The 24870-nt window shown below is 39.2% G+C and overlaps 1 protein-coding gene and 1 long non-coding RNA gene across 3 annotated transcripts in view; one reads left to right on the top strand and one right to left on the bottom strand.

Moving 5' to 3' along the window:
* The window catches only part of faf2 (Fas associated factor family member 2), a 28563-nt gene extending 5717 nt beyond the window's left edge, over window positions 1–22846 (top strand). Inside the window, exons 1-12 of one of the 2 annotated variants that reach the window (XM_067996371.1) lie at window positions 881–898; window positions 1644–1733; window positions 3105–3173; window positions 3530–3664; window positions 4324–4400; window positions 4481–4619; window positions 6067–6152; window positions 7398–7489; window positions 11110–11287; window positions 13732–13903; window positions 14853–14996; window positions 19494–22846. In XM_067996371.1, coding sequence (XP_067852472.1) covers window positions 1665–1733; window positions 3105–3173; window positions 3530–3664; window positions 4324–4400; window positions 4481–4619; window positions 6067–6152; window positions 7398–7489; window positions 11110–11287; window positions 13732–13903; window positions 14853–14996; window positions 19494–19676 — 1344 coding nt within the window. In that variant the 5' untranslated portion in view covers window positions 881–898; window positions 1644–1664 and the 3' untranslated portion in view covers window positions 19677–22846. Of the gene's footprint in view, window positions 1–880; window positions 899–1643; window positions 1734–3104; window positions 3174–3529; window positions 3665–4323; window positions 4401–4480; window positions 4620–6066; window positions 6153–7397; window positions 7490–11109; window positions 11288–13731; window positions 13904–14852; window positions 14997–19493 lie in introns of those variants that run through there. The other variant, XM_067996370.1, reaches the window with a different exon arrangement.
* Window positions 496–1638, bottom strand: LOC137332484 (uncharacterized). Its single transcript, XR_010965673.1, has 2 exons — window positions 1096–1638; window positions 496–878 (listed from the first exon to the last, which is right to left on the bottom strand). It is a non-coding gene; the product is annotated as an uncharacterized lncRNA (long non-coding RNA).
* Window positions 22847–24870: the final 2024 nt, after the last annotated feature.

The raw sequence follows: 24870 nt of genomic DNA, 5'->3' as shown, positions 1-24870 counted from the left end.
CAGCATCTATTTATGTTCAGGCAACAAGTCAGATAATCTGTTCATTCTTCAGTTTCTTTTTTAGCTCAGTGTCAATTTTTGTCTGATTACGCTCCTGGGAAGCACCTATGTTAAAGGTGCTGTATAAATGCAAGTTGTTGTTGAATATCACTTTCTATTTACCACAAAAAGTTGTGTCTCAGATCATCCTCCATTTCCAGGTGCATTGTAGTAATAATGGCAAAAAAATAGTTACAGAATTAAATCAGATATAAAGTTAATAGGAGTTTGTCATTTTTTTAAAAACATTTTTTGTTTTAAACTTGTTTTGTACGGTGTGATTCATCTAAATAATCAAAAATGCTTCTATCATATCTTGGTCATGTAGGATGTACCTATAATAAAAAAGCTTAATATTGATAACTAGGAATAAGAACTCAAAGTATCAATTAATGAATTTTGTATGACACAAAAGGGCTTAACAGGGTGAGAGATATAACTCAAATGAATCTTCAATGATTCATTTAATGAGAATGCTTTTATTGGCATCAGTCACGTTCCAGTAAATTGCTTAAGCTGCCATTCTCCATGTGTGTGCCTAGCCAGTGGATGTCGTCAAGCTATTTGAGCATAGAGTGCATCACAGCCAATCCATATCAGTCCTCATCCGATGTCCATTCATTCACATTACCCAGCAGGGGTCACCCGATTGAGAATCCTGTTTTTCCTTCCGTAGCCGAGGAACTTTGAAGCCAATGGCAGTATTAACCTTACTTCTGATCAGTCAATTCAGCATAGGGAATAGTGTCACACCATGTAGTCGATTTAGCCAAAAACACTTTTATCCATTTCATTGGAAATTAATGCTGTCCTTCTGAGACCTTCGTGGAAATAGCGAGCTAGGCACAAATTTAACAAGGTAGAAAACTTTAAAATTCAATTCAAAAAGTCAATGTTTAATCATAATAACCCAGCAACTTTTAGCTTAAAATTTAAAATTAGTTGGCCAAAAAAATTTTTGAAAACGGTGCATTGCATTTTTATCGTTAAATATGCGTATCATTCTATCTACCATCTCTGGTTTCTCTATTGCACATCAGTGATTGTCAGCATTACCGTTCGTTAACACAGTCTTGTGCTCAAGTAGGTTTGTGATCAGCCACCGTCTTCCAACATTTCCTCCGCCGAACCTGCATTCGGTTGGTTTCGTTTAATTTTGCGGAGGACAGTATTTTTTTTAAAAAAGATAATGAAGGGACCTGCCATTTAAATAAGCTGTCGCTTTATCTGCAGGTTTTGATGTTGAGGAGTCCCGGAGCCGCGGTTCAAAGTTCTAGAACGCGGGCCCGGATCTGGGGACCATGTCGCGCGCTGTAATGGGCGGATTCAGAACCAGCTCAACCCGTCCGAGCAGAGCAGAGTCTTACAATCCCACCGGCTGTGGATAGGGTCGGTGTGGGGTAATCCCGAGAGTTGCCGAAGAGCCTCGGCTGTTTTCGTCACCGGCTCGGGAAGGAATGCACTAAAATCCAAACCGGGATGCGCAGAAATACTTCGTTTCCTTTTTGAATTTTAGCGCAACCCCAGAAATCGAATATTCTTGGGCTGCAGTTTTTGCGTTTCACGATCGTGACTTTACCCAAAAATCATCTACTTCCGCACAGGCCTGTAACGCAATATCCAAGATGGCGGCGCCTGGGAATGAAGAGGAGGAACTAACGCAAGAACAGACAGAGAAACTGTTGCAGTTTCAGGTAAATTTGTTAAACTAACAGAATTCCCCAGAGAGTGACATGAGTTATCGTTCTAGGGTACTTTTTAATTCATTTATTAGGTTCATTTAATCGTGCTGAAAGGCTGAAGCCTCTGCACCTGTGGCATTTTTCTGTACTCGCAACATTATCTGGTAAACCCCCATCTGGCATGATTTACATTTTTTTCCCTCTGTCAACGACAGTTTTATTTAAACATTCTAAACAGTAAGAACGCTAACCGTTAAAAATAGAATTAATTGAATCACGTTTAGAGCTAAGTAAACATTACCTGACAAAAATCTCAACTGTAACCAATTTAACTTTCTTTTTCCAGAAGAAACATACCTAGTACAGTGCTAATTTCTACTTATGAAAGAAATTATTTAAAGGTTAGTTGTAGAATTGATGCATGATAAACTTACTGTAAAGCATTTAAATTGAGGTTTTAGTAAAAGTATAGTATACTATTGGGGAAAGAGTGGGGACATGGAACTAACTGGATTGCTCTTACAAAGAGCCAGCACAGACTTGATGGGCCGAATGGCCGCCTCCTGTGCTGTAACTGTTCTCTGATTGTGTGCTATGCAGAAACTTATTCAAAAGAGCTTAATATCAAAAATAGTTAATAAACTAAAATATAAGTATTTCTTGTAGGTTTTGGCCTACTGGCATTTTTGGGTGAGATGAAACCAAGAATTAAAATAGATGCCAGAGTAATAAAATGTTTAAAAATATGCTTCTGTTGAACCTATGTTGTTAAAACTGTTTTAACCTGTAAGTTATTTTGAAAAAAAAATAAAATTCTATTCATTGGGAAATGTACTGAAAAAAAACTAAATGAAGAAGAACTTTAGGAGGAAAAAAAGTTTAGTCATTAATTAGTTGGGAGTTGAGAAAGCAGAAATCATAATTGCACAGAGTAAATGCTTTTTGAAAGAACTGTAATAACAATACAGTATTATTCAGGACTCTTGAATGAGACACTGTAACCATATGGCTTCTCATCTATACACTATATGAAGAGTTTAAATCTGGTGACAAATTCAGATTTGACCTGATGTTTCAAAAGGTGAGATTCTTGGACTGCAGGTAAGCTGTTGCCAAGGCAAGGGCGGAAGGAATTGAATGCACTTGCACCTGTCAGATGGTTTCCCCAAATGGTTTGTTCTGGCCTCAGCCATTGGGGATAGGGTTGTAGAGTGGAGGCAAGACAATCTCCTGCACCCCCATAAAGGAAGGAAGAGAAAATCAGAGAACAAGTCTGAAATTTTAATGTTAACCCTAAGGTTACAAAATTGATAATTGAATGTGAATTTGCTGCCTATACTGTTTTAATTAAAAACATTTTTCTTACTACATTTTTCACCATAGGACTTGACTGGTATCGAGTCAATGGACCAATGCCGCCGTACACTCGAGCAGCACCATTGGAATATTGAGGTAAAAAGGAAGCAAACTACAAAATTATGTGTGCAAAAGATTATAATCGGCTGCAGCATTGATTTTAAAATCACCTTTAATGTGCTATTTCCTGTTTAAGCAAAAAAATTCTGATTTTAAACTCATAATTTTACAGTTCTTTGTTTTGATATATGAATGCTAACATTGCAGCAGACATCAACAGAAAGTGATTGTCTTAATTTAAACAATGTTGTCATTTTCCCTTTATAATTATGCTAATATGCCAGATGAAATAACTTAACCCATTTTATGGATTTCTTTTTCTGATTATTTGGTTTACTCTTAATCCTCTCTTCCCTCTTCTCTTTCCCCTCCATCCCCATTTTATCTTCTAGGCAGCTGTTCAGGATAGGCTAAATGAACAAGAAGGAGTTCCCAGTGTCTTCAACCCACCTTCCTCTCGTCCACTTCAAGTCCACACAGCAGATCACAGGGTCTATAGTTATGTAGTTTCAAGGCCTCAGCCTAGGGTGAGAACATATTATGGCTGTTCATAATTTTAATTTCTAAATGTATTTTCTAAGAATTCATTGCATTTAAGTTGAAATTGTATTGTAGAAGTGTATTTTGAGTTGTTTATAACTAAATTTGATGTTTGTTTTTGGCTTTACTTGCTGTGCTTGTTTTGTAACTCAATATTAGCAAAATGGTTGGGAACTCCTTGTCAAAGTTGAATATATGTAGAATTTTAGTGTCATCTTACATTATCTGCATAATTCACATTTTATTCCATGAGCTTGTTTTAAAGAAGTTCTTCGTAGGGCAGGGGAAATCATGACATTAGGTATGATAGTTTTAAAGAGGTAGATCAATTATATCTATGTTGGGTTTGCAAGAGCCCTCATCCAGGAAATTAGTTTATTTTGAAGGAGAATTTCTGAACACATCTAAACACTTTTTTGTATTGTATCTGCTCTCCTCCATGCATCCAATGTTTCCTTGTATTCTTTATGTGCCCCGGTCAGCTAGTATGGGCAAGCAATAAGTAAATTGTGCTCGCATCACCATGTGTACTAAATTTGACTCTTTTAATTTTTGTTTGTCTTAATGAAAGAACAACAAAAATTGTGGGTTCATATAGTTTTATACTCTTTGAATGGATAACAATGACACCTGTTGAATTTTGCAGGGGCTCTTAGGATGGAGTTATTACTTGATAATGTTTCCATTCCGATTCACCTATTATACACTACTGGACATCTTTAGGTGAGATACTGGGAGAATTTTTAAAAATCAATATTTAAAAAAAAAGATTATCCTGAACTTAAACTCTCTGTTTTACATAGGTTTGCTATTCGGTTTATACGGCCAGATCCTAGGAGCCGTGTTACTGATCCTGTTGGCGATGTAGTTGCATTTATTCAGAATTTTGAGGAACAGTATGGAAGGATCCATCCAGTCTTCTATCAAGGAACTTACAGTCAGGTCTGTACAAAAGTTCATGTTAACAATTTTGTTTTTAAGTTTGCAACTGAGGGTAGTTTTACAGTTCTAATGATTCAACGTTTATATTTTGAGTATGCTTGTGATTTTACTTAACTCCCGCCCTGTCCCCCAGCTCTGCAACATTTATCTCCCCATCCATGTTGAGGTCCAGTTTCAGACACCAGTGATACAATTCAGGGTACTCCCCAATAATTTTTATTTGTGCTCAATGCAAGAAGTCCATTTCCGTAAGCAAGCCTGCACTTCATATGGACTAAAACTCAGCCTTATACTTTAAATTGTATGAGATTGCTTATCCACTGTACATTATGAACCCTTGTGTTGGAGCATGCCTTGCCTACCAACTGTGCTTCAGGTTTCTTGGTAAACATAAAGCAGACCATAGAGCTCAGGCTAAAAGCCACAAATCTCATTCATTGTAATAAATGAAATTATACAGAAGCAAGAATAAATCAGCAGGTAAACATTATAAATACAGTCTACAAATGATCCATATAAATAGAGATGAGTCATCTTTTCGAGTGGGCACTCCACTTTAGACAGGATTTGTGTATGTCTCACCTTCTCCTACGTACAAACATATTGTGAACAGAAGCCCAGTTCTAAATTTATTGCACTACTTGACCTAGCTACAAATTAATATAAAAAGATAAAATATTGGATAAGTACTTGAAGGGAAAAAATTTGCAGAGCTACAGGGAAAGGGTGGGAGAGTGGGACTAGCTGGATTGCTCTTGCAGAGAGGCAGTGCAGACTCAATGGGCTGAATGGCCACCTCCTGTGCTGTAACCATTCTATGATTTTATTTAATTACTTTTGAATTGAAACTGCATGGCCCCTAGGTTCCATCAAATAAGTACGCCTCTGGTGCCTGGTAAATTAGCCATTCTTTACGTTTCTGCACAGACGGTAAGACTCAGCAGAATTTTCATCCATGGAATACACCAGCCTGAGCATGTTTATGGCTGATATTCACACATGCACTTTTGAGCAGGGATCACTGGACAGCAGAACTCTGGACAATTTTCCCCACTCAAGAACAATTGTTGTGCATCCACTGCCATGCCAGAGGAGATCAAGGATTAAACCTGGAATGTTCCCTATTTGTACAGCTTACTAATGCACCATCAGGGAGTCTTGCATATGCATTTCTATGAAAAAATATGTAATATGTTTCTGGCAGAGATGCCTGCGTTTGTTTTAAAGTCTCATTAGCAGCCTAAATGTACATACGTGATTTTCTAGTTTACCTAAGCTAAATCTATACAAACTGGTTTTAAGCATTCAACAATTTAGCCATGTCAACTTTGATCCAACATCAGTTTATTTTTGTACTTTATTTCCTTTCAAATAATAACGGTATTGAACATGTTTAACATGGCTTTAATCTCATTATTTACAATTTATTTTCACTGGTTGAATACAGGCACTGAACGATGCCAAACGGGAGCTTCGCTATTTATTAGTTTACCTTCATGGAGATGACCATCAGGACACAGATGAGTTCTGTCGGTAAGTGAGTGTAGCATGTAGTACTTCTGAATTGGTTCATCATTTAATCAAAACCAACACTTGTACATTGAATGAATTGCAATTTGAGTTTTCAAAAAACAAAATATGGATACTTGCACGGAACTTGTTAGAACACTATACTCATCAGTTATACAGACATGTTAACATTACTGTACTGTGCTGCGGACACAACTCTGTGTAAAAGACCTTGGGTTTGTGGGGGGTGGGTAATTTTCATCTTCACTGCTTGGTCAGCAATCTGGCAGGGCGAATTGCCCACCCATTGTAAATGAAAATCAGATGCTTTCTATAACAAGTGGCCAATCTGCCCCGCATGTTTACTGCCCTAGTTTCAAAGAAGTAAATATTGCCTTTTAGAGGGCTCCTGGTGGCTCGGTGTGTAAATACACCAAATAATGTGGTACTAAACGATACAAACCAGGAGGAGCCCAGATTTAATCTGGTCTGCTGAGCTACTGACGTTTGCCAGAAATACTATAATTACATGTGCATGTGGATAAAGGACAAGGATAGGATTGGTCTCTTTCACTGAGTTTATGATTGAATAGCCAGCTGTCACTTGTTCCCATAGATTATTTGTAAAGAATGGCTATTTAAGTGAAATAGTAGAGTGTTCCAGTGACCATGGAAGTGTAGTCCAGCATTTCTCACTGCCTTTAGGAATGGAGTATAAAGGGGAGAAAATTTGGGACGAAGATGTAAAGAATGCCTTTCATCAATTTCAGTAATGGCAGGGATTCATATTGACCCTTTTGGGAATCGTGTACAACAGTTGGAGCTCTGAGCTGCTGCAGAGGGAGACTTGAGTTTAGAAATATTTAAAATTCTGATTACAGTAAATACTTTATTTGCAATGGGCTATGCCTTTATGATTTATGCTCCATTTGTACTGCACTAATTGGGGCATTATCCAGGACAGTTTCTTCTTCCAGTTTGCTCCTCTCAATGATTTCTGTTGAGATATGATTCCACAGGCCTCCAGTACCTTGCTCAAGTGTCCATTCTTCATGTGTGCGCCTAGGTAGAGAGTGTAAGGCGGCTATTTGACCAAAAGGGGTATCACAGCAGCCTACTGACACTCACGTGAAGAAAGGTCACCTAACGAGGTACTAGTAGCTTGCTGGCATCCATTGAATTGTACCTCAGCATGAGGGGGGGCGGGCGGGGGGGGGTTGGCAGCTTCTCTCTGAAGGATGACTAAATGTCAGTTTGTTTCTACTTCAGTAATACAGTGTGCACCCCAGAGGTTGTAAACTTCATCAACACTAGGATGCTTTTCTGGGCCTGTTCCACCGGTAAGCCAGAGGGCTACAGGGGTAAGTGTTTTTTTTTATTTTTACTAAAGTAAAGTCTGCTCGTGCAGTGATGAATTTTACCCTGTTTTAAATTTAATGAGATGATTGCATGACAAATAAAATCCTGCCTGAAGCCATGTTGTCTGGTGGGGTCACACTACATTTCTTTTTCCACCTCTGATGACAGTTCCTGTTTCCAACAATAGTTTCCATGAATGATTGTGGTTGTCAGCTTGTGCTCAATAGCTCTGCTATAAAATATAAGTGTAGTATATTAGATCTCCTGCAGCATAACTCATAGTGAATGTTATTTTGTGTGTATTGTGTTGGTGTTTCTGTTTGTGTCTTACGTTGTTTTTTTATTTGCATTGAGTTGTTAGTCACTTTTTGTTTTTCTGTTTTGCATTTCTCTGTGGTGTTCTGTTTTGGTTCTCTCTTTTTCTTCCTTGCTCCAGTAGTGGAAGGCCTGTGGGAACATTACTGTGGCTTAATTACCAAACCCTGTAACTCCTCCAATAGCCTCCCGCACTCTCCCTTGGCCAACTGCTTGAACTTGCAACATACCAACCCCATTCCCTTCAAAAACCTCCTGCCGGTCTTCACCATTATCCAATCTGCAGCCTCTTGATTCCTTTTGGTAATATTAGTGGCTTTAGGTGCATTTAACTTTTGAAATGCCACTGTGTTGCCTCTGTGTAGCAGTAAAAAGTGCACTGGCATTTCAAAAGCCATTAACATTACTAAACGGAGCCGGGAGGCCACAGGTTGGTTGATTGGAAAAATAGTGGAAAGCGGCCAACTAAGGGAAAGCATGTAGGAGGCTGCTGAAGAGATCAAGTGGTCACAGATTTGGTGGCTGGAGCCATGAAGATGAGAGAGTGGGAGCAAGAGACCATGACATTGGCAGAGGGAGGCATCAGGCATAGATGGTTTGGGGGAAGAGTGGGCTTAAGGTCAAAGAATGGGGGCTGCAACAAAATAGAACTTGCCTACAAACCTAGTGCACAGCAAATGGCCGTTGAACCATGGCAATTCATGCTAAGGCACTGCCAATAGTTGGGAGTACTGAAAGGCAAATATAATGGTAACTTTAACAGGTGTACCCGTTAAAGCTAAAATAACCAGTCATTACCAAATGTCAAGTTGTGACAAAATTGTGACACCAGAAGTAAGAGTGTAATAACACGAAGTGCACGTGGGTGAAATTAAATTTGTATATGTGTGTGTGTGTGTATGGATTGACTTGCCTGTTTTCCTGTATTAGAGGATGAATTATTTCTCAGATTCAATATCTACCTAGTCAGTAATTCTCTTTATAGCTCATGCTTGATTGCTACAATTAGAAATACTTATGACTGACATGAGATAAAATAAAGTGACAAAAGTAAAAAAATAGCCCGATGCATCTTGCATTACTTGTGTGGTACAAATTGAACATTTCTACAACACCTGGTCCAGAACCTTGGAGAGGATTTTGTTTATAAGTACTGAACATGAATTCCCATCAAGATCCTTTTTTGTGAAATTTATGCCAATTTCTTCCATGCTAATATATTTATTAAATTAATAAGGAAAATCCATGTTCCCATTCAAAATTAAATAACTTAGTATTAGGCTTTTTTGATCTTTTCCATGTGTTTTTAATGGGTTAAAAATAGTTTCCAGCAACATAGTTTGCTTTTCTATCCCAGAGATGTAATATTTTTATTTCTCCTCCCTGGGCAATGTTGCCAGTTTCATTGATGAGCTTTAAGAAGATGTTTGTACTCAAATTGGGAGATATTGTAATTGAATTTCCACTTAACACGTTTAGTGTAAGTGACTGAGTTTCTTGTTTTTGGGCTTGACTGCTGTTAAGAGATTTTTATTTTCCAAGCTGCTTTTGCAAATACCGCATGACCACACTGTGATTGAAAAGCATTCATGGTGACGTGTGAAAACTTATAGTAGTTTTGCCATATCTCAGATATACATAACATGATGAGACAGCTTGAACCTTGTCCAGAAAGTGTCCATTTAGCATGCACTATTTTAGAAATGAAGACTTTTGTAGTAAACTCAAAAAAAAATTAGAGTGAAAGCAGTGTAAAACCCATTAACTGGCATCCAAAGCAATAAGGAAACCTTGGAGCGTTCTTGTTTGCTGACAGTGGTAAATGGAGGAATAAAAATTCCATGCTTTGGACATGAGATCTTTGATCCACATTACTTTTGAAAAATATCTTGGGAATGTGTAGCATTTCACTTCCTAGTCAGAAGACTGGGTTCACATCGACTTTATCTGACATTCAAATTGCACTCCACTTAATGATTAGGTGGTTCTTGCAACTGTTTTGCTGGACCTCTAGGTCAAAGTTGGACATTTTGTCCAATTTCTGCAGCTATGACATGTCCATCTCGGTGTGAAGAAGTCTGAGCATATGACTTTTTAAGGTAAATGAGTGCCATTCAGGGTTCTGTCATGTTTCTCTAGTATTTGGGTAGTGCCCAAATCAGGTACTTGTCATGTGGGGTATCATGGATAAAGATCTATGTCCTGTACTCTACTCCTGCTTGTTGGAATACTGTTGTTGTGTATTTTTAGATCTCCCACTGCTCACATAGATGCGCTCCAGTTAACAGCTAACCCTCATCCATGATCATACCTGCTCTCCCTTTCCTTACACACTATCCCTCCTTTGCATGCCAGTTTCCTCCCTCCTGTTCAGCCCACTCCCTCTCTCGCACACATTTGCTCCTTTCACTTCTCGCACATGCTGGTTCCTCTCTCTCAGCGCCCAATCCTTCCCCACTATCTAGCTCACGTACACACGCCCCTCTCCTTCACTCTTGTGAAAAAAGGGAGGAGTAAGTATACACGTGTACACATAGTCTGTCTCCACCTTTTGCGTGCATTCATTCTCACTCTTGTGTGCATCCACTTCTCCCTCTTGCATGCTCATTCTCTCTTTCATGTGCACATGTTCATCCATCTCCCACCACCCCCCCCCCCCCCCCCCCCAACCCAAAGCAAGTGTTTTCTCACTCGATCTCTTACATGCCAGCTTTTCTCTTCTCTCCCACACATCTTGTGATCCTTTTTGTTTGTCTGTTTCTCTCTCTCTCTCTCTCTCTCTCTCTCGCCCATGTGCCTGCTGTCACTCACCTGCTTTCTGTGCTGTAATTTGGATTCAGCAGTCACTACCCAGGTTATTGTTTCCCTTTTAAGGACATAATTCCTTCCATGAATAATTGTTAATCAGTTATATACAGAATAATATTTCCTGTGGCCAAAGAACGTGCACTTTGTAGCATTACTGAAACAGAGTTGCTGACTATTGGAAAACCAGACCAAGTTCTACCAATGAGGTTTTTGTTTGGCCTAGTATTGGATGAAATATACAGTGGGATGGACTTGATCAGTTTGTTGTGCTGCTCTTACTTGGTGGAAAGCTAGGTATTCATTTCATGGAGAGGAAATCATTACTGAAGTGCTAATTTATGCCATAGCAACATGACTCCAGCTGATCCATGATTCATTCTATATGTGGGATCCACAATCCAAATCTTGGCATGGTGGCAGCAATGCAAAAAGTGGGAAAAAGAGATTATTTTAATATATTTTTCAATCTTAAGCTAACACATATGGTTATATATTTCAGTGTCTCAAGCTTTACGAGAGAACACCTATCCCTTTTTGGCAATGATTATGTTGAAAGAACAAAGAATGACGGTAGTTGGTCGTCTGGAAGGCCTTCTTCAGGCTGATGACTTTGTCAATCAGCTGACATTTATTATGGACGCTAATGCTACATATTTGGTATCAGAACGACTTGATAGGTACGATATGGAATAATACTTCTGTAAATGGCTGAGAGGCTTCAGTTACTGTAATTTAGTCTGGAATACTGTATTGCTGAGGTAACTAATTCCATGGTATGTATATTTATCTAGGAGTAATGCATCTTAAAACCATAAAATTATGGGTCAAGGGTGCATTCTCCCCATGGTCTTGTCTCTTAGAGTAAGAGCTGTTTCAAATAATGTAGAGTTCTTTTTAATAAAAAAATCCTTTGCATTCATTAAGGTTAGTACTGGAAATGAACCAATTTCAGTATTCAGCGTCAGACATTCCCAAGTCAGGTGTAGCACAGCCGCGTGCTGAGTAAATCCAGCTCACTCTCACTCTCACTCTCTCAGTCCCAATCTTGGAAAAGTGGTCTCTACTTACTTATTTCCAGTTTGATCAGCCAGGGCTGAATTTGAGTTCATGTCCCAGTGGTGACAGGCCAGAGTCTGACTTATTGCACCAAGAGCAAACTTTTATTCATGCGGAGTATGAGCATTTAATTGTGGCTAGAAAGACTATTGGATATATCGTGAATTAAGCAAAATCAGAAATGTTTACATAAGAACATAAGAAATAGGAGCAGGAGTAGGCCAATCGGCCCCTCGAGCCTGCTCCGCCATTCAATAAGATCATGGCTGATCTGATCCTAACCTCAAATCTAAATTCATGTCCAATTTCCTGCCCGCTCCCCGTAACCCCTAATTCCCTTTACTTCTAGGAAACTGTCTATTTCTATTTTAAATTTATTTAATGATGTAGCTTCCTGGGGCAGCAAATTCCACAGACCTACTACCCTCTGAGTGAAGAAGTTTCTCCTCATCTCAGTTTTGAAAGAGCAGCCCCTTATTCTAAGATTATGCCCCCTAGTTCTAGTTTCACCCATCCTTGGGAACATCCTTACCGCATCCACCCGATCAAGCCCCTTCACAATCTTATATGTTTCAATAAGATCGCCTCTCATTCTTCTGAACTCCAATGAGTAGAGTCCCAATCTTCTCAACCTCTCCTCATATGTCCACCCCCTCATCCCCGGGATTAACCGAGTGAACCTTCTTTGTACTGCCTCGAGAGCAAGTATGTCTTTTCTTAAGTATGGAGACCAAAACTGTATGCAGTATTCCAGGTGCGGTCTCACCAATACCTTATATAACTGCAGCAATACCTCCCTGTTTTTATATTCTATCCCCCTAGCAATAAACGCCAACATTCCGTTGGCCTTCTTGATCACTTTATAAAGGAACTATTAAAGTTCAAAATAAGTTATGCCTTCAGGAAGAGATGAAGGGAGAATAGAAGGGAAAGTTAGAGGAGTACAAAATTGGATCAGTTTTGAGGCCGCACATAAAATGTCAACTTTGTTTCATCCTGTAATCCATGATATATTATTGAAGTTCTTTATATAATTTCTAAAAAGGACATTTTTACTCTTAATGTAGCTTTTTCTCTGTGCAGTGTTCCTTGTATCAAGAGGCTTGGATTTGAGTTGAGTCCCAGTTGATATGTAGACATGGGTGTCCCCTATTGGTGACATGACAATCTCAGCCAGGTCACTGGGTATATTACTGACCAGAGGGCTAGTGCTTGAGGCAAATAGAAGCTGCAACAAATATTGTGATGATGCTCTTTGCCCCTGCACTTTATTAGTAACAAAACCAGGAATGCTTTTGATATCCCTTCAAAAGCAAGAGTTTTCAGCTCTCTCAGCGGGCAGTCAATCTGCGTGCCAGGAGTCAACTTGGGGAAGGGATAGAAAAAGGGCGAGCAATTCTTTTTTGGACTATTTTCCTATTTCTTTTGACAGTGAGTATTGACACATTGTGTCAGCCAATGAGTTGCACTGTGTCAGCCAATGAGTTGGAGGCGGGGCGGGACTTACAGCAGGACTTACAGCAGTCTATTTTACAGCACAGTCTATTTACTCAGCAAGCAGAGTCTATTTAAACAGCGCACTACAGCAGAGTCTATTTAAAAAGAGTCTCTACGAACTGCAACAAACAACTCATGGCCGAAACTACAGCGAAGTCTCCCGATAAAAGCAGGGTTATTTCTTCAGCAAAATACAGTGAGTGGAGTATAGTTACATAATACAAATTGATTATTTCTCCAGCAAAAAGCAGTGAGTGGAGGATAGTTTCATAACACAAATTAAGTGCGTAAAATCGATTCCAGTCAATTACAGTGGGCATGATTGACGGGAGAATTACCCAATCACCTCCATTCTGGCCGGGAATAATGGTGTCACAATATGCAGCCGCCTTTTGATGTAATCCCAAGTAAATTCACTTTCTACCAATATTTACTTCTCTGGCAAAAGTGGTTTAATCAGGATTTGCTGTCTTTTAAATAGCAAATAATTGGAGCTATTGGTGATCTGTTGACAGCTGATTTTGTCAATATTTGATATCCTTGCTGTTCTCATCTCTTCAATCTACAGAGAGGAGAGGAATCAGACGCAAGTGTTAAGACAACAGCAAGATGAAGCTTATTTAGCTTCACTTCGTGCAGACCAGGAAAAAGAAAGGAAGAGAAAGGAGGTTCAAGAAAAGAGGAGAAAGGAAGAGGAGGAAGCCAGGCAACAGATACTTGCAGAAGAAAGAAGACAACGAGTAAGAAGGTTTCTTGTTTAAGAAACTGCGTGAAACTATTTTGATAAAACATACGCTTTCATTGTAGGGAGTCTAGATATGTAATGTTATGACATTATTCATCCACGTGTGAAGGTTTAATTGCTGATCTTGCTTCTCTGATGGCTCAGCTGCTTAAGGTAGTGAATACCTGAGCCATGCAGATGGTCTCTTGTTCAATCCCTGATTTAAATGATCTCAGCCATGGTAGGGGGTGAAAAATGGCCTCCTTGCCAATGGCTTAAGGAGGAAAGAATCAGTCAGGGTTCCTATTCCTGATCATTATCCAGTAACACCTATTGGAAGTACACATGTTGGCATTGGTTGAGAACTGGATCAGATTTGACCACGATGACTGAAAATGGTTGGAACAGTGTACGTGTCTCATTACACGGTGAATTCTAACATTAATGGCCCAGATTTTCCTGTCACAATAACGATGAGGCTAAAGGTGCTCATCGTTATTTATGCGTAAATCGCACAGCAACCTCAGGGGAGGGCAGATGCGAGGTAAAACACAAAAATCCGGAAGTTGATGTCTGAGATGCGCCTGATATTGTATTCACTATTCTGACTTACACTTCCTGGTTCAGACTCTGCGCTGTTCATTTAACAATCCGTCAATCTGATTGGTTAAGGAGATATGCAGTTGCTTGCCCTGTTCACACAGATCCCAGATGCCCTGTAGAGGGCGTCGCACCATTTCCAGCAACTACCAGTGCAAGATCTCATGGAAATTAAACGGGCAAGGGCATGTCTAACTAACGGCGGGTGCCGTTTGTTCACTGGCTACCGTAAATTCTGGCCCACTAATTCAAATAATGACGTTTGAAATCCTAAGCTGAGGTTCCTATCATCATCCTGTATTAATTGTTATCTTGTATCTTTGTGTAAATGTGAGAAAAACAAAATTTTTTTTTTATGGCTGCAGAGTTTGCAGGAAGAGAAAGAACGCAAGTCTGAACGTCTTCCCCCTGAGCCATTTCCAGACAATCCAGACAGTGTTAAAATTGTCTTTAAGTTGCCAAATGATACTCGAGTGGAGCGACGATTTCTATTCACCCAGTCATTAACAGTAAGAATCTTCCATGCTTCCTATTTACATAGTGAAAAATGCTTGAAATTTTGTATTCCTTAAATGGTGTTCCTTAAATCCTTGGGGGAATGAAAAGCTTATCAAATTACATTTAATGCAGTTTCAGTTATTGGCACTCTTATGAAATGCAATAGTTGCTATTTTTAGTGACTGCAATAAGCTGTCTTTAGTTTAGAAATGGCAATTTTTTTAGGTTACGGATTCATGCTTAGCATGCTTGTGAAACCGTGTATATTGATTGCAATTATGTGTGATGATGGTTATCATATTGCATAAGCTATTTATTTTGGCCAATAATCACAATGCAACACTTCCTTCTCATTCCTCCCCCCATCAGCAGTGAAATAGATATAGTTGGGTAGTTGGTAACCAGATCTTTAAAGTCACCAAGCCTTTTCTTTTGTGATAGTCTGAACATTTTTCTATATTTGAATATTTTTCCATATTTGACCGTTGCTCCCAAATACTTTGGTGCAGAACAATACTTTTTTTTATTTGTTTATGGGATGTGGGCGTTGCTGGCGAGGCCAGCATTTATTGCCCATCCCTAATTGCTCTTGAGAAGGTGGTAGTAAGCCGCCGCCTTGAACCGCTGCAGTGCGTGTGGTGAAGGGTCTCCCACAGTGCTGTTAGGAAGGGAGTTCCAGGATTTTGACCCAGCGACGATGAAGGAACGGCGATATATTTCCAAGTCAGGATGGTGTGTGACTTGGAGGGGACCGTGCAGGTGGTGGTGTTCTCATGTGCCTGCTGCCCTTGTCTTTCTAGGTGGTAGAGGTCGCGGGTTTGGGAGGTGCTGTCGAAGAAGCCTTGGCGAGTTGCTGCAGTGCATCCTGTGGATGGTACACACTGCAGCCACTGTACGCCGGTGGTGAAGGGAGTGAACGTTTAGGGTGGTGGATGGGGTGCCAATCAAGCGGACTGCTTTGTCCTGGATGGTGTTGAGCTTCTTGAGTGTTGTTGGAGCTGCACTCATCCAGGCAAGTGGAGAGTATTCCATCACACTCCTGACTTGTGCCTTATAGATGGTGGAAAGGCTTTGGGGAGTCAGGAGGTGAGTCACTCGCCGCAGAATACCCAGCCTCTGACCTGCTCTTGTAGCCACAGTATTTATATGGCTGGTCCAGTTAAGTTTCTGGTCAATGGTGATCCCCAGGATGTTGATGGTGGGGGATTTGGCGATGGTAATGCCGTTGAATGTCAAAGGGAAGTGGTTAGACACTCTTGTTGGAGATGGTCATTGCCTGGCACTTGTCTGGCGCGAATGTTACTTGCCACTTATCTGCCCAAGCTTGGATGTTGTCCAGGTCTTGCTGCATGCGGGCACGGACTGCTTCATTATCTGAGGGGTTGCGAATGGAACTGAACACTGGAAGCTCTATTTATAATTTCATTTGTTGCCAAAAGTCTAATGCAAAACAATATAAGTTATTTATTCACCAGCACATATAGGCAAATACCACAAAATAATCTAACCGTGGCTAATTAGAGAAGGTAAGGATGGTATTAGATTAAAAGAAGATGCTTACAATGTTGTCAAAAGGAGTAGTAAGCCTGAGGATTGGGAGGGTTTTAGAAATCCGCAAAGGATGACCAGAAAATTGATGAAGAGGGAGAAAATTGAATATGAGAGTTTACTTGTAAATACAAAAACAGATTGTAAGAGCTCCTACAAGTATGTGAAGAGGAAGAGATTAGTGAAATTAAATGTGGGTCCCTTAGAGGCAGAGACAGGAGAAATTATAATGGGGAATAAGAAAATGGCAGAGACATTAAACACATATGTTGTATCTGTCTTCACAGTAGAAAACACAAAAAACATACCAGAAATAGTTGGGAACCAAGGGTCTAATGAGAGTGAGGAACTTAAAGTAATTAATATTAGTAAAGAAAAAGTACTGGAGAAATTAAGGGGACTATTGCATCAAATCCCCTGGACCTGATGGCCTACATCCTAGGGTTTTAAAAGAGGTGGCGCAGAGATAGTGGTTTTGATCTTCCAGAATTCCCTAGATTCTAGAATGGTCCCCGTGGATTGGAAGGTAGCAAATGTAACCCCGCTATTCAAGAAAGGAGGGAGAGAGAAAACAGAGAATTATAGGCCAGTTAGCCTGATATCAGTAGTAGATAAAATCTATTATTAAGGACATAGTAACAGGGCACTTAGAAAATCATAATATGATTAGGCAGAGTCAACACGGTTTTATGAAAGGGAAATCGTGTTTGACAAATCTATTAGAGTTTTTTGAGTATGTAACTAGCAAGGTAGATAAGGGGGAACCAGTAGATGTAGTATATTTGGATTTTCAAAAGGCATTTGATAAGGTGCCACATAAGAGATTGTTACACAAGATTAGGGCTCATGGAATAAAAATAGAAAATGCTGGAGAAACTCAGCAGTTCAGGCAGCATCTGTGGAGAAAGAAACAGAGTTAATGTTTCAGGTTGAAGACCTTCAGCCAGAACTGGAAGATGTTAGAGTTAAAGTTTTTGAGCAAGTACAGAGCCAGGGAAAGAGGGGGGAGGGGGGGAGGGAGGGGAGGGATCAGCTGCTACTGATCAATCTTTTGTTTCTTAACCTGTCCCATTACCACCTTCCTTGTCTTGCGCCATCATCCCTTTTGTCAATTAATCACTCGTGCCCTCCACCCTGTCAGAGACCTTTCTTTTTGTTCTTTCCTCCCCTCCACCATTTCCCTGGCTCTGTACTTGCTCAAAAACTTTAACTCTCAACATCTTCCAGTTCTGACAAAAAGTCTTCGACCTGAAACGTTAACTCTGTTTCCTTCTCCACAGATGCTGCCTGCCTGGCTGAGCTTCTCCAGCATTTTCTGTTTTTATTTCAAATTTCCAGCAGTATGTTGCTTTTGATTAGGGCTCATGGGATTGGGGTAATATATTAGCATGGATTGAGGATTGGTTCATGGACAGAAAACAGAGAGTAGGAATAAATGGTTCATTTTCGGGTTGGCAGGTTGTAACTTGTGGGGTGCCACAAGGATCAGTGCTTGGGCCTCAGCTGTTTACAATATATATCAATGATTTGGAGGAGGGGACTGAGTGTAATGTATTCAAGTTTGCTGATGATACAAAGCTAGGTGGGAAAGTAAGCTGTGAGAAGGACGCAAAGGAATATAGACAGGTTAAGTGAGTGGGCGAGAAGGTGGCACATGGAGAAATGTGAAATTATCCACTTTGGTGGGAAGAATAGAAAAGCAGAATATTTTTTTAAAAGATGAGAGACTAAGAAGTGTTGGTATTCAGGGTGTCCTTGTACATGAATCACAGAAAGTTAACATGCAGGTTCAGCAAGCAATTAGGAAGGCAAATGGTATGTTAGTGTTTATTGCAAGGGGGTTGGAATATAAAAGTAAGGAGATCTTGCTGCAATTATATAGGGTTCTGGTGAGGCCACACCTGGCGTACTGTGTACAGTTTTGGTCTCCTTACCTAAGGAAGGATATACTTGCCTTAGAGGGGTTGCAATGAAGGTTCACTAGATTGATTCATGGGGTGAGACGGTTGTCCTATGGGGAAAGATTGCGTAAAATGGGCCTATATTCTCTGGAGTTTAGAAGAACGAGAGGTGATCTCATTGAAACGTATAAAATTCTTAGATGGCTTGACAAGGTAGATGCTGAGAGGATGTTTCCCCTGGCTGAAGAGTCTAGAACTAGGAGCCATAGCCTTGAGATAAGAGGTCGGCCATTTAGGACCGAGGAAAACTGTCTTCACTCAGAGGGCTGTGAGTCTTTGGAATTCTCTACCCCAGAGGGCTGCGGATGCTCAGTGGTTGAGTATATTCAAGATTGAGATCGATAGATTTTTGGGTGCTAAGGGAATCAAAGGATATGAGGAGCAGGTGGGAAAATGGAGTTGAGGTAGAAGATCAGCCATGATCTTATTGAATGGCGGAGCAGGCTTGAGGGGCCGGAGGGTCTACTCCTGCTCCTATTTCTGTTCTTATAAAATTGGACCAAATTCTAGCTCCCCTGATGGCTGGGTGAATTTGCCCACTGGGTAACTGAAACACATAGACCATCGATTCCCCTGGTTCTGCTAATTAAGCTGATTTCAGCCATGGTTGCAGTAGGAACACTTCAGTTGGCCTCAGCGAATGGGATTAGGGAGGAGAAAGTTGAGCAGGGTTCCTGCTCTTCATTACTATTCCGTAACGCCTTCTTGAAGTGCGCCCGTGTAGACATGGTGGAGGACAGGATTGGGTACGTCTGTGATCTCCCCCGGTGGTTGATATTCTGCTGGCGCTCACTAGTAAGGCTTATACATGAATAATGGGCACCTGAGTGAGATACTGGAAGATGACTAGCACTTGTAGAACTGTGCTTCAGCAATGTGTCAAGGCCAGGAGAGGAGGGAAGGAAAAGGACTAAAAAGGCTGTTGCATTTTTTTTTAGAAAGTATAATATCAAAAATTAAGTTTCTTCTAGAAATTAATCTTTTTTTCTTTAATTGCAGGTAATACATGACTTTTTGTTCTCCTTGAAAGAATCTCCTGAGAAATTTCAAATAGTTGCTAACTTTCCACGCAGAGTACTGCCCTGCTTGCCCACAGAAAAAGAGCCAAATCCCCCCACCCTACAGCAGGCAGGATTGAGCCGCTGTGAAGTCTTGTTCGTTCAAGATCTTACTGATGATTGAATCAGAAGCCAACTATGGGATCAGTTTTCAATAGCTGCACAGTATAACGGATCACCGAGACTTTCTCACGAACGAGCCAAGTTTCTGCTGCATTGGTTGGCAAAGGTCTATGCAGCTAGGTTGCTCGTCATTTCCTGGGATGAACTGCGCTGTCCATCACTATGCTATTTAAAAAAATAAATAAATAAATCTGCTATGTTGGAGCAGTTTTTGATCAGAAGATATAAAAATAAATGAACCCACCTTCACAGACCCCAGATTGCACCATCGGAGAGCCCCTACCCCTCTTTCTGCTAGTTTTGTTTTCCCACTTACCTATATTTATGTTGTATTTCTATTAAAAGATGAAAAAAAGAAAGACCAAAGGAGGGTTGGCTGTTATTGAATTGTTAGAACCTGAACTGGTTTAAGTTCTTAATTGCCATGGCCTTTGCTGTGGTGAAGCCTCAGAAAGTAGTTTGTCAGCCTATAGTGCCTGTGGTAACTAGAGCCTGCTCCATGTTTAATACCTGAGCAGGCTTGTCATACTCGAGGTGTAATTTATTCCAACAGTATAAATTAAAACCGTTTTAGAATTTTATTGTGTTGAATCATTTTTATATGCATAGATTTCTTTTTAAACCATTTTCTGTAACTTAATTACAACCGATGGTAGCTGTTCACAGTGCGCCAGATAGTCGAGTTGATGTATCAGCATTAAAAGACTATATTGACTCCACTCATTTGTTCTTTTTGAGCTTCCTACCCTAAGCAATTTTTAGGTTATTTTTTAGTCATTCTCCACTATTGTACTGACATGTACAGATATTTGTTGCATCCAGTGATATTTCAAATTAACTAATTTTTTGCTGCACCTATTTATGAAGTGCTGTAAATCTTTAATTCTTTATGTATTAAAAAAATACCTATTTATAGCCTACTGTGAGGATATGACCAACAAAATTAACATTTTAGTGGAGAACGACCCCCTTTTAAACTATGTGGCTGATGGCCTCTCGATCAGATTGTCGCAATGCATCAAGTATATGTACTGTTTCTTCGATACTGTTCGGTCAGGAATATTGTTTAGGATTATTGCACTTCTTTCACTAAATGGCATCTTAACCATTTGCATGTTGTCCTTTGTTTTGCTGTTCTACCAAGATGCATTATGACTTGTGTCTCAATCTTGAATATATTTCGGGTGGGAATTAATAATGAAATTATTTTACCACCAAAACAGCTGTTGGCCTTAAAATTATTCTACTAGTTCGTTTAATTATAATGAAGTGATAACATTGGCATTGTTTTTCTTTTTTTGTTTTGTTTGTAGCATTTTTTGAATACACTTATAACTTGAAAAGTTTTTTTTAAAACTTGCGGATATAGTTTTAATCATTCTGGAGTGCGTATATACTCTACTCCAAGATTAGATGCCTGAGTTTTCTTTAACGTCTAGTGCGTATGTAAATGTTTTCAATTTGAGTTGGGTTGCAATTCCTAAATTGATAGTGTTCAGATTTAGGATATTCATTTTGGCTTTTCTATTTGCAGTGTAGTTCGCCTTGCATATAAAATTGATTTTTTTTTTAATATACCTATAATCCAATCAATACCATTTTGTTTCTCATTCCTGACATCCAAGGCAGTCAATATTTCCAGTTGCTATAATCATTTATATGAGTTGATTGCAGATGAGAGCAGTAGTTTATGTTCAGGTTACAAAATAGCAGTCAGTATTGGTTTTGTTAAACTCCTCCAATGCTATTGACTTGGAAAAACTACAAGCTTGATTACTTTTTGTATTTATTTTTAGTAACTTGACTGTGATGTCGATGGCCATGGTTTCTTTAGTCTCTGTCTTTTGCTTGCTATTATCAATTATTGAATTATTCACTGAGCATTCATATCATTGCCATTACATTCCATAGGTATAGCGCAGACTGTTGTTTGTTGGTTTTTCATGTCAGGCTATAATCTGTGCAAAAACAATGGAAAAATATTTGCAATCTACATGAATTGCTATGTATATGACTATGTAGGCTGGGATCTACAGATTGCAACTGCCAAGAGAAGCAATCTCACTTAATGTTTGTGTATAGTACCTATTTATTGGGTAACCTGTTCAGATTAGGAATTTAGATGTCTGGGGAGCAATTTTTCACTGAATGGAATAAGGTCTTTCCTGTCTTAAATATTTTCCCCCAAAATATTACAGCTTCAACAACTTTTGCCCTGCGTATGCTAAGTCATGCCCTTCTTCCTGGTGTGTTTCAGGATGTTGACTCTCAATTTAATGCAGTTAGTGTAAAGTTCTAAATTTTGAGGATGGTGCAAACTGCAATGAAACAAGTATTGACTGTGATTTTGGGACTGGAAGTAAAATCTTGTAGCAGAAGTGTCCCCAACAGTCTAATAATACCCAAACAGAAGTTTCCTCCTAGACATTTTAACTGTCAGGTTGGTAGCCTACCGCTGTAATCCTGGTTTCTTTTTTAACATATGCATATAAAAAGTATGTTCCTGATAGTAATAGTCTTATTTGTAAAAAATCAGGGAAATGCTCTTGAAAGGACCACATTTTTTTGTTGTTTCACAATTTGTTTCTCAAACCTACATTTTTTTTTTCAAACGCCAAATTCAGTTAGTTACTCAAAAAAAAATTGAAAGTGAAAATGCTTTTTTGTAAAGCAGTTTTGAAAAATTCATTTTTTTAATGTCGGTGCTAATTTTTCTTGCTAAATTGTCAGGATAATCTTTCATGGCTTTTCTTTGTAAATGTTTGGATCAACTTGTTTGTCACTTTTTTACATATCTGGAGCAGAACAAATTTTTGAACCGCTTGTTCCTGTTCAGACTGTGAGTAGATTAGTGACATGCACTGAGTGTTAAGTGAGCTGTAAATACAAACCGTAAGCCAAAATCTGCTACACTGTTTTCTGTCCCCTTAGAAATGACCATTTTCAAAACCAAAATCCACCCCCCACCCCACCCTGAGATCTATCAAAAGACTAACAAGAACAGGGCATTGAGTGATACTGCATCTGAAATTAAACTCTGAATATAGTTTTCCATGTTCAAAGAATCTGAAATTGAAGAAGTTGCTATGTATGATGCTGTAAATTCAGATACTCGTCCCATGTCTTGTAACTTATTGAAGTTGAATGGAATACAAAATATTAATTACTGGAGGATTGTGTGAGTAATTTGTAATTTTTAAAGTTTTTTTGTGCTTTTAAGTTTCTAAATTGATGAAATAGGTTCACATCACCCAAAATGTCAAAGTATTACTGAGTTTTATTTATCCACTCCATTTCTCCTTGTGTGCTTAGAATTTCCTTTACTGCAGCATAAAAACCAAAAGCTTGTATTTTATAGCTACAACGTTGTATGTTTCAACAGAAGAAGCCACTTACACAAAACCAGCCTCCAGTATCCCCTTTAATCATTCTTGTAAAGAGACAGTAGAATACATATCACCCGTGGCTTAGTGCTGGCACTCTCACCTCAGTCAGAAGGTTGTGGGTTTGTCACTTCAGAACTTCAGCATAAAATCTAGGCTGACACTTCAGTGCAGTACTGGGGGAGTGCTGTCTCTTGGATGAGACATTAAACAGAGGCCACGTCTGCTCTCTCAGGTGGATGTAAAAGATTCCATGGTATTATTTGAAGAAGAGCAGGAGCGTTTACCCGGTGTCCTGGCCAATATTTATCCCTCAACCAAATTATCTAGTCATTATCTCATTGCTGTTTTTGGAACCTTGCTGAAACATGACTGCCATGTTTTCCTACATTACAACTGTGACTACATTTCAAAAGTAATTAATTGGCTGTAAAGCACTTTGGGACTTGAGGCTATGAAAGGCGCTATATAAATGCAAGTTCTTTATTTAACTGTTCATTTAAAAATAAAACGTTCCAGATAACTCTATCATACAGTTAAGTCTATCTGCCCAGGCTGAAAGAGCTCACTGCTACAAGTTCAATAGGAGCGCCATGGATGAATGCACAACGTTAATGGAGCGCATACAGAAGCTAGTTTTCTAGCTTCAGCACTAGATCCAAATTAAGTTACAATGTAGTGTGTCACTATGTAATACAGAATATCACCTTTGTTTATAGCGATGTTTAGTTTGTTGAATTAGCTAATTGCATCTGGGTTGGCAGGGGTACTACAACTGTAGTAAACCCCCTGCGGAAGCTTAGCGATGCCACAAATGAGGCACCTGATTATTCTGTACTGATAACTGGGTACTATGAGTTTCATACCCAGTATGTTATGGCAGATGTATTACATTGTCCAGTTCACTCTAAAGCAGAGTCCTGCTTTCCTCCAATAGTAATTTTGTGATTTTTTTTGATACTGTTTCTACCACTCCAGATTATAAGTAAGGCTGAATAACGAAAGGTTTTGTGGTATGAGTACATTTTTCTGTAAAAATTCATAATATTCCAGAACAATAGAATTGATTCCTAAATGTGGATATTCTTTTAAAACTGAGGAGAAAAGAACTGATGAATTACAGGTATTTCCCAAAATAGAGATGTTAAACAACTGGAGTTGGGTGGGGTGAGGAGGGGAGGTTTACTGGTCACAGTCTTGCCAATAGAAGAGTGAGGCCTAGCTGACTAGAGAATCATTTGATTGTAGAAGGCATGATGTAATGGACAGTATACCAGGCATTTTTTCATCTGCATTTTAAACATCACTACTGGGATGATTTGAGAAATAAAATATTTTATACTTTATGATGAGTTGACAGGTATTGTATAGAGAGGCAGTAAAAGTACAGTAAGATTAAAAACTGCAACTTAGAGTATAGTATGAGTGCTTACCTTGTATTTCCATTAAAGTGAAAGTATTGATGTTCATGGTTTGAGATATTTATTTAGATGAACTAGGCTTCCACTACTGAGTTCTTAGCAAGAATTGATGCAGAAAGAACACCGTACTAAGCAAAATATGTACAAAAGCTTTTGTAATGCTGAATGCCATGGCCCTGAACAATTTGTGCTTTGAGAGGTTTAGGCAAATTCTGACATGTATAGCTTCACAGTTGCTGATTCATTTGTGCATTTGGAAAGTTCTGTTCCAACTAACTGGAATGAATACGCATCTGTACATCCAACTGAACCTAAACCGCTCTAATACTAAAAACCTTGGGGGGGGTTTTCAAAACTGTAGAGTACTGCATGATTTCTGTATTATAGCAAA

Source organism: Heptranchias perlo, chromosome 14 (assembly GCF_035084215.1).
Source record: "Heptranchias perlo isolate sHepPer1 chromosome 14, sHepPer1.hap1, whole genome shotgun sequence".
Lineage (NCBI taxonomy): Eukaryota > Metazoa > Chordata > Chondrichthyes > Hexanchiformes > Hexanchidae > Heptranchias > Heptranchias perlo.
Note: the sequence above shows the minus strand (reverse complement) of the source record. Positions and strands in the feature narration are given on the sequence as shown.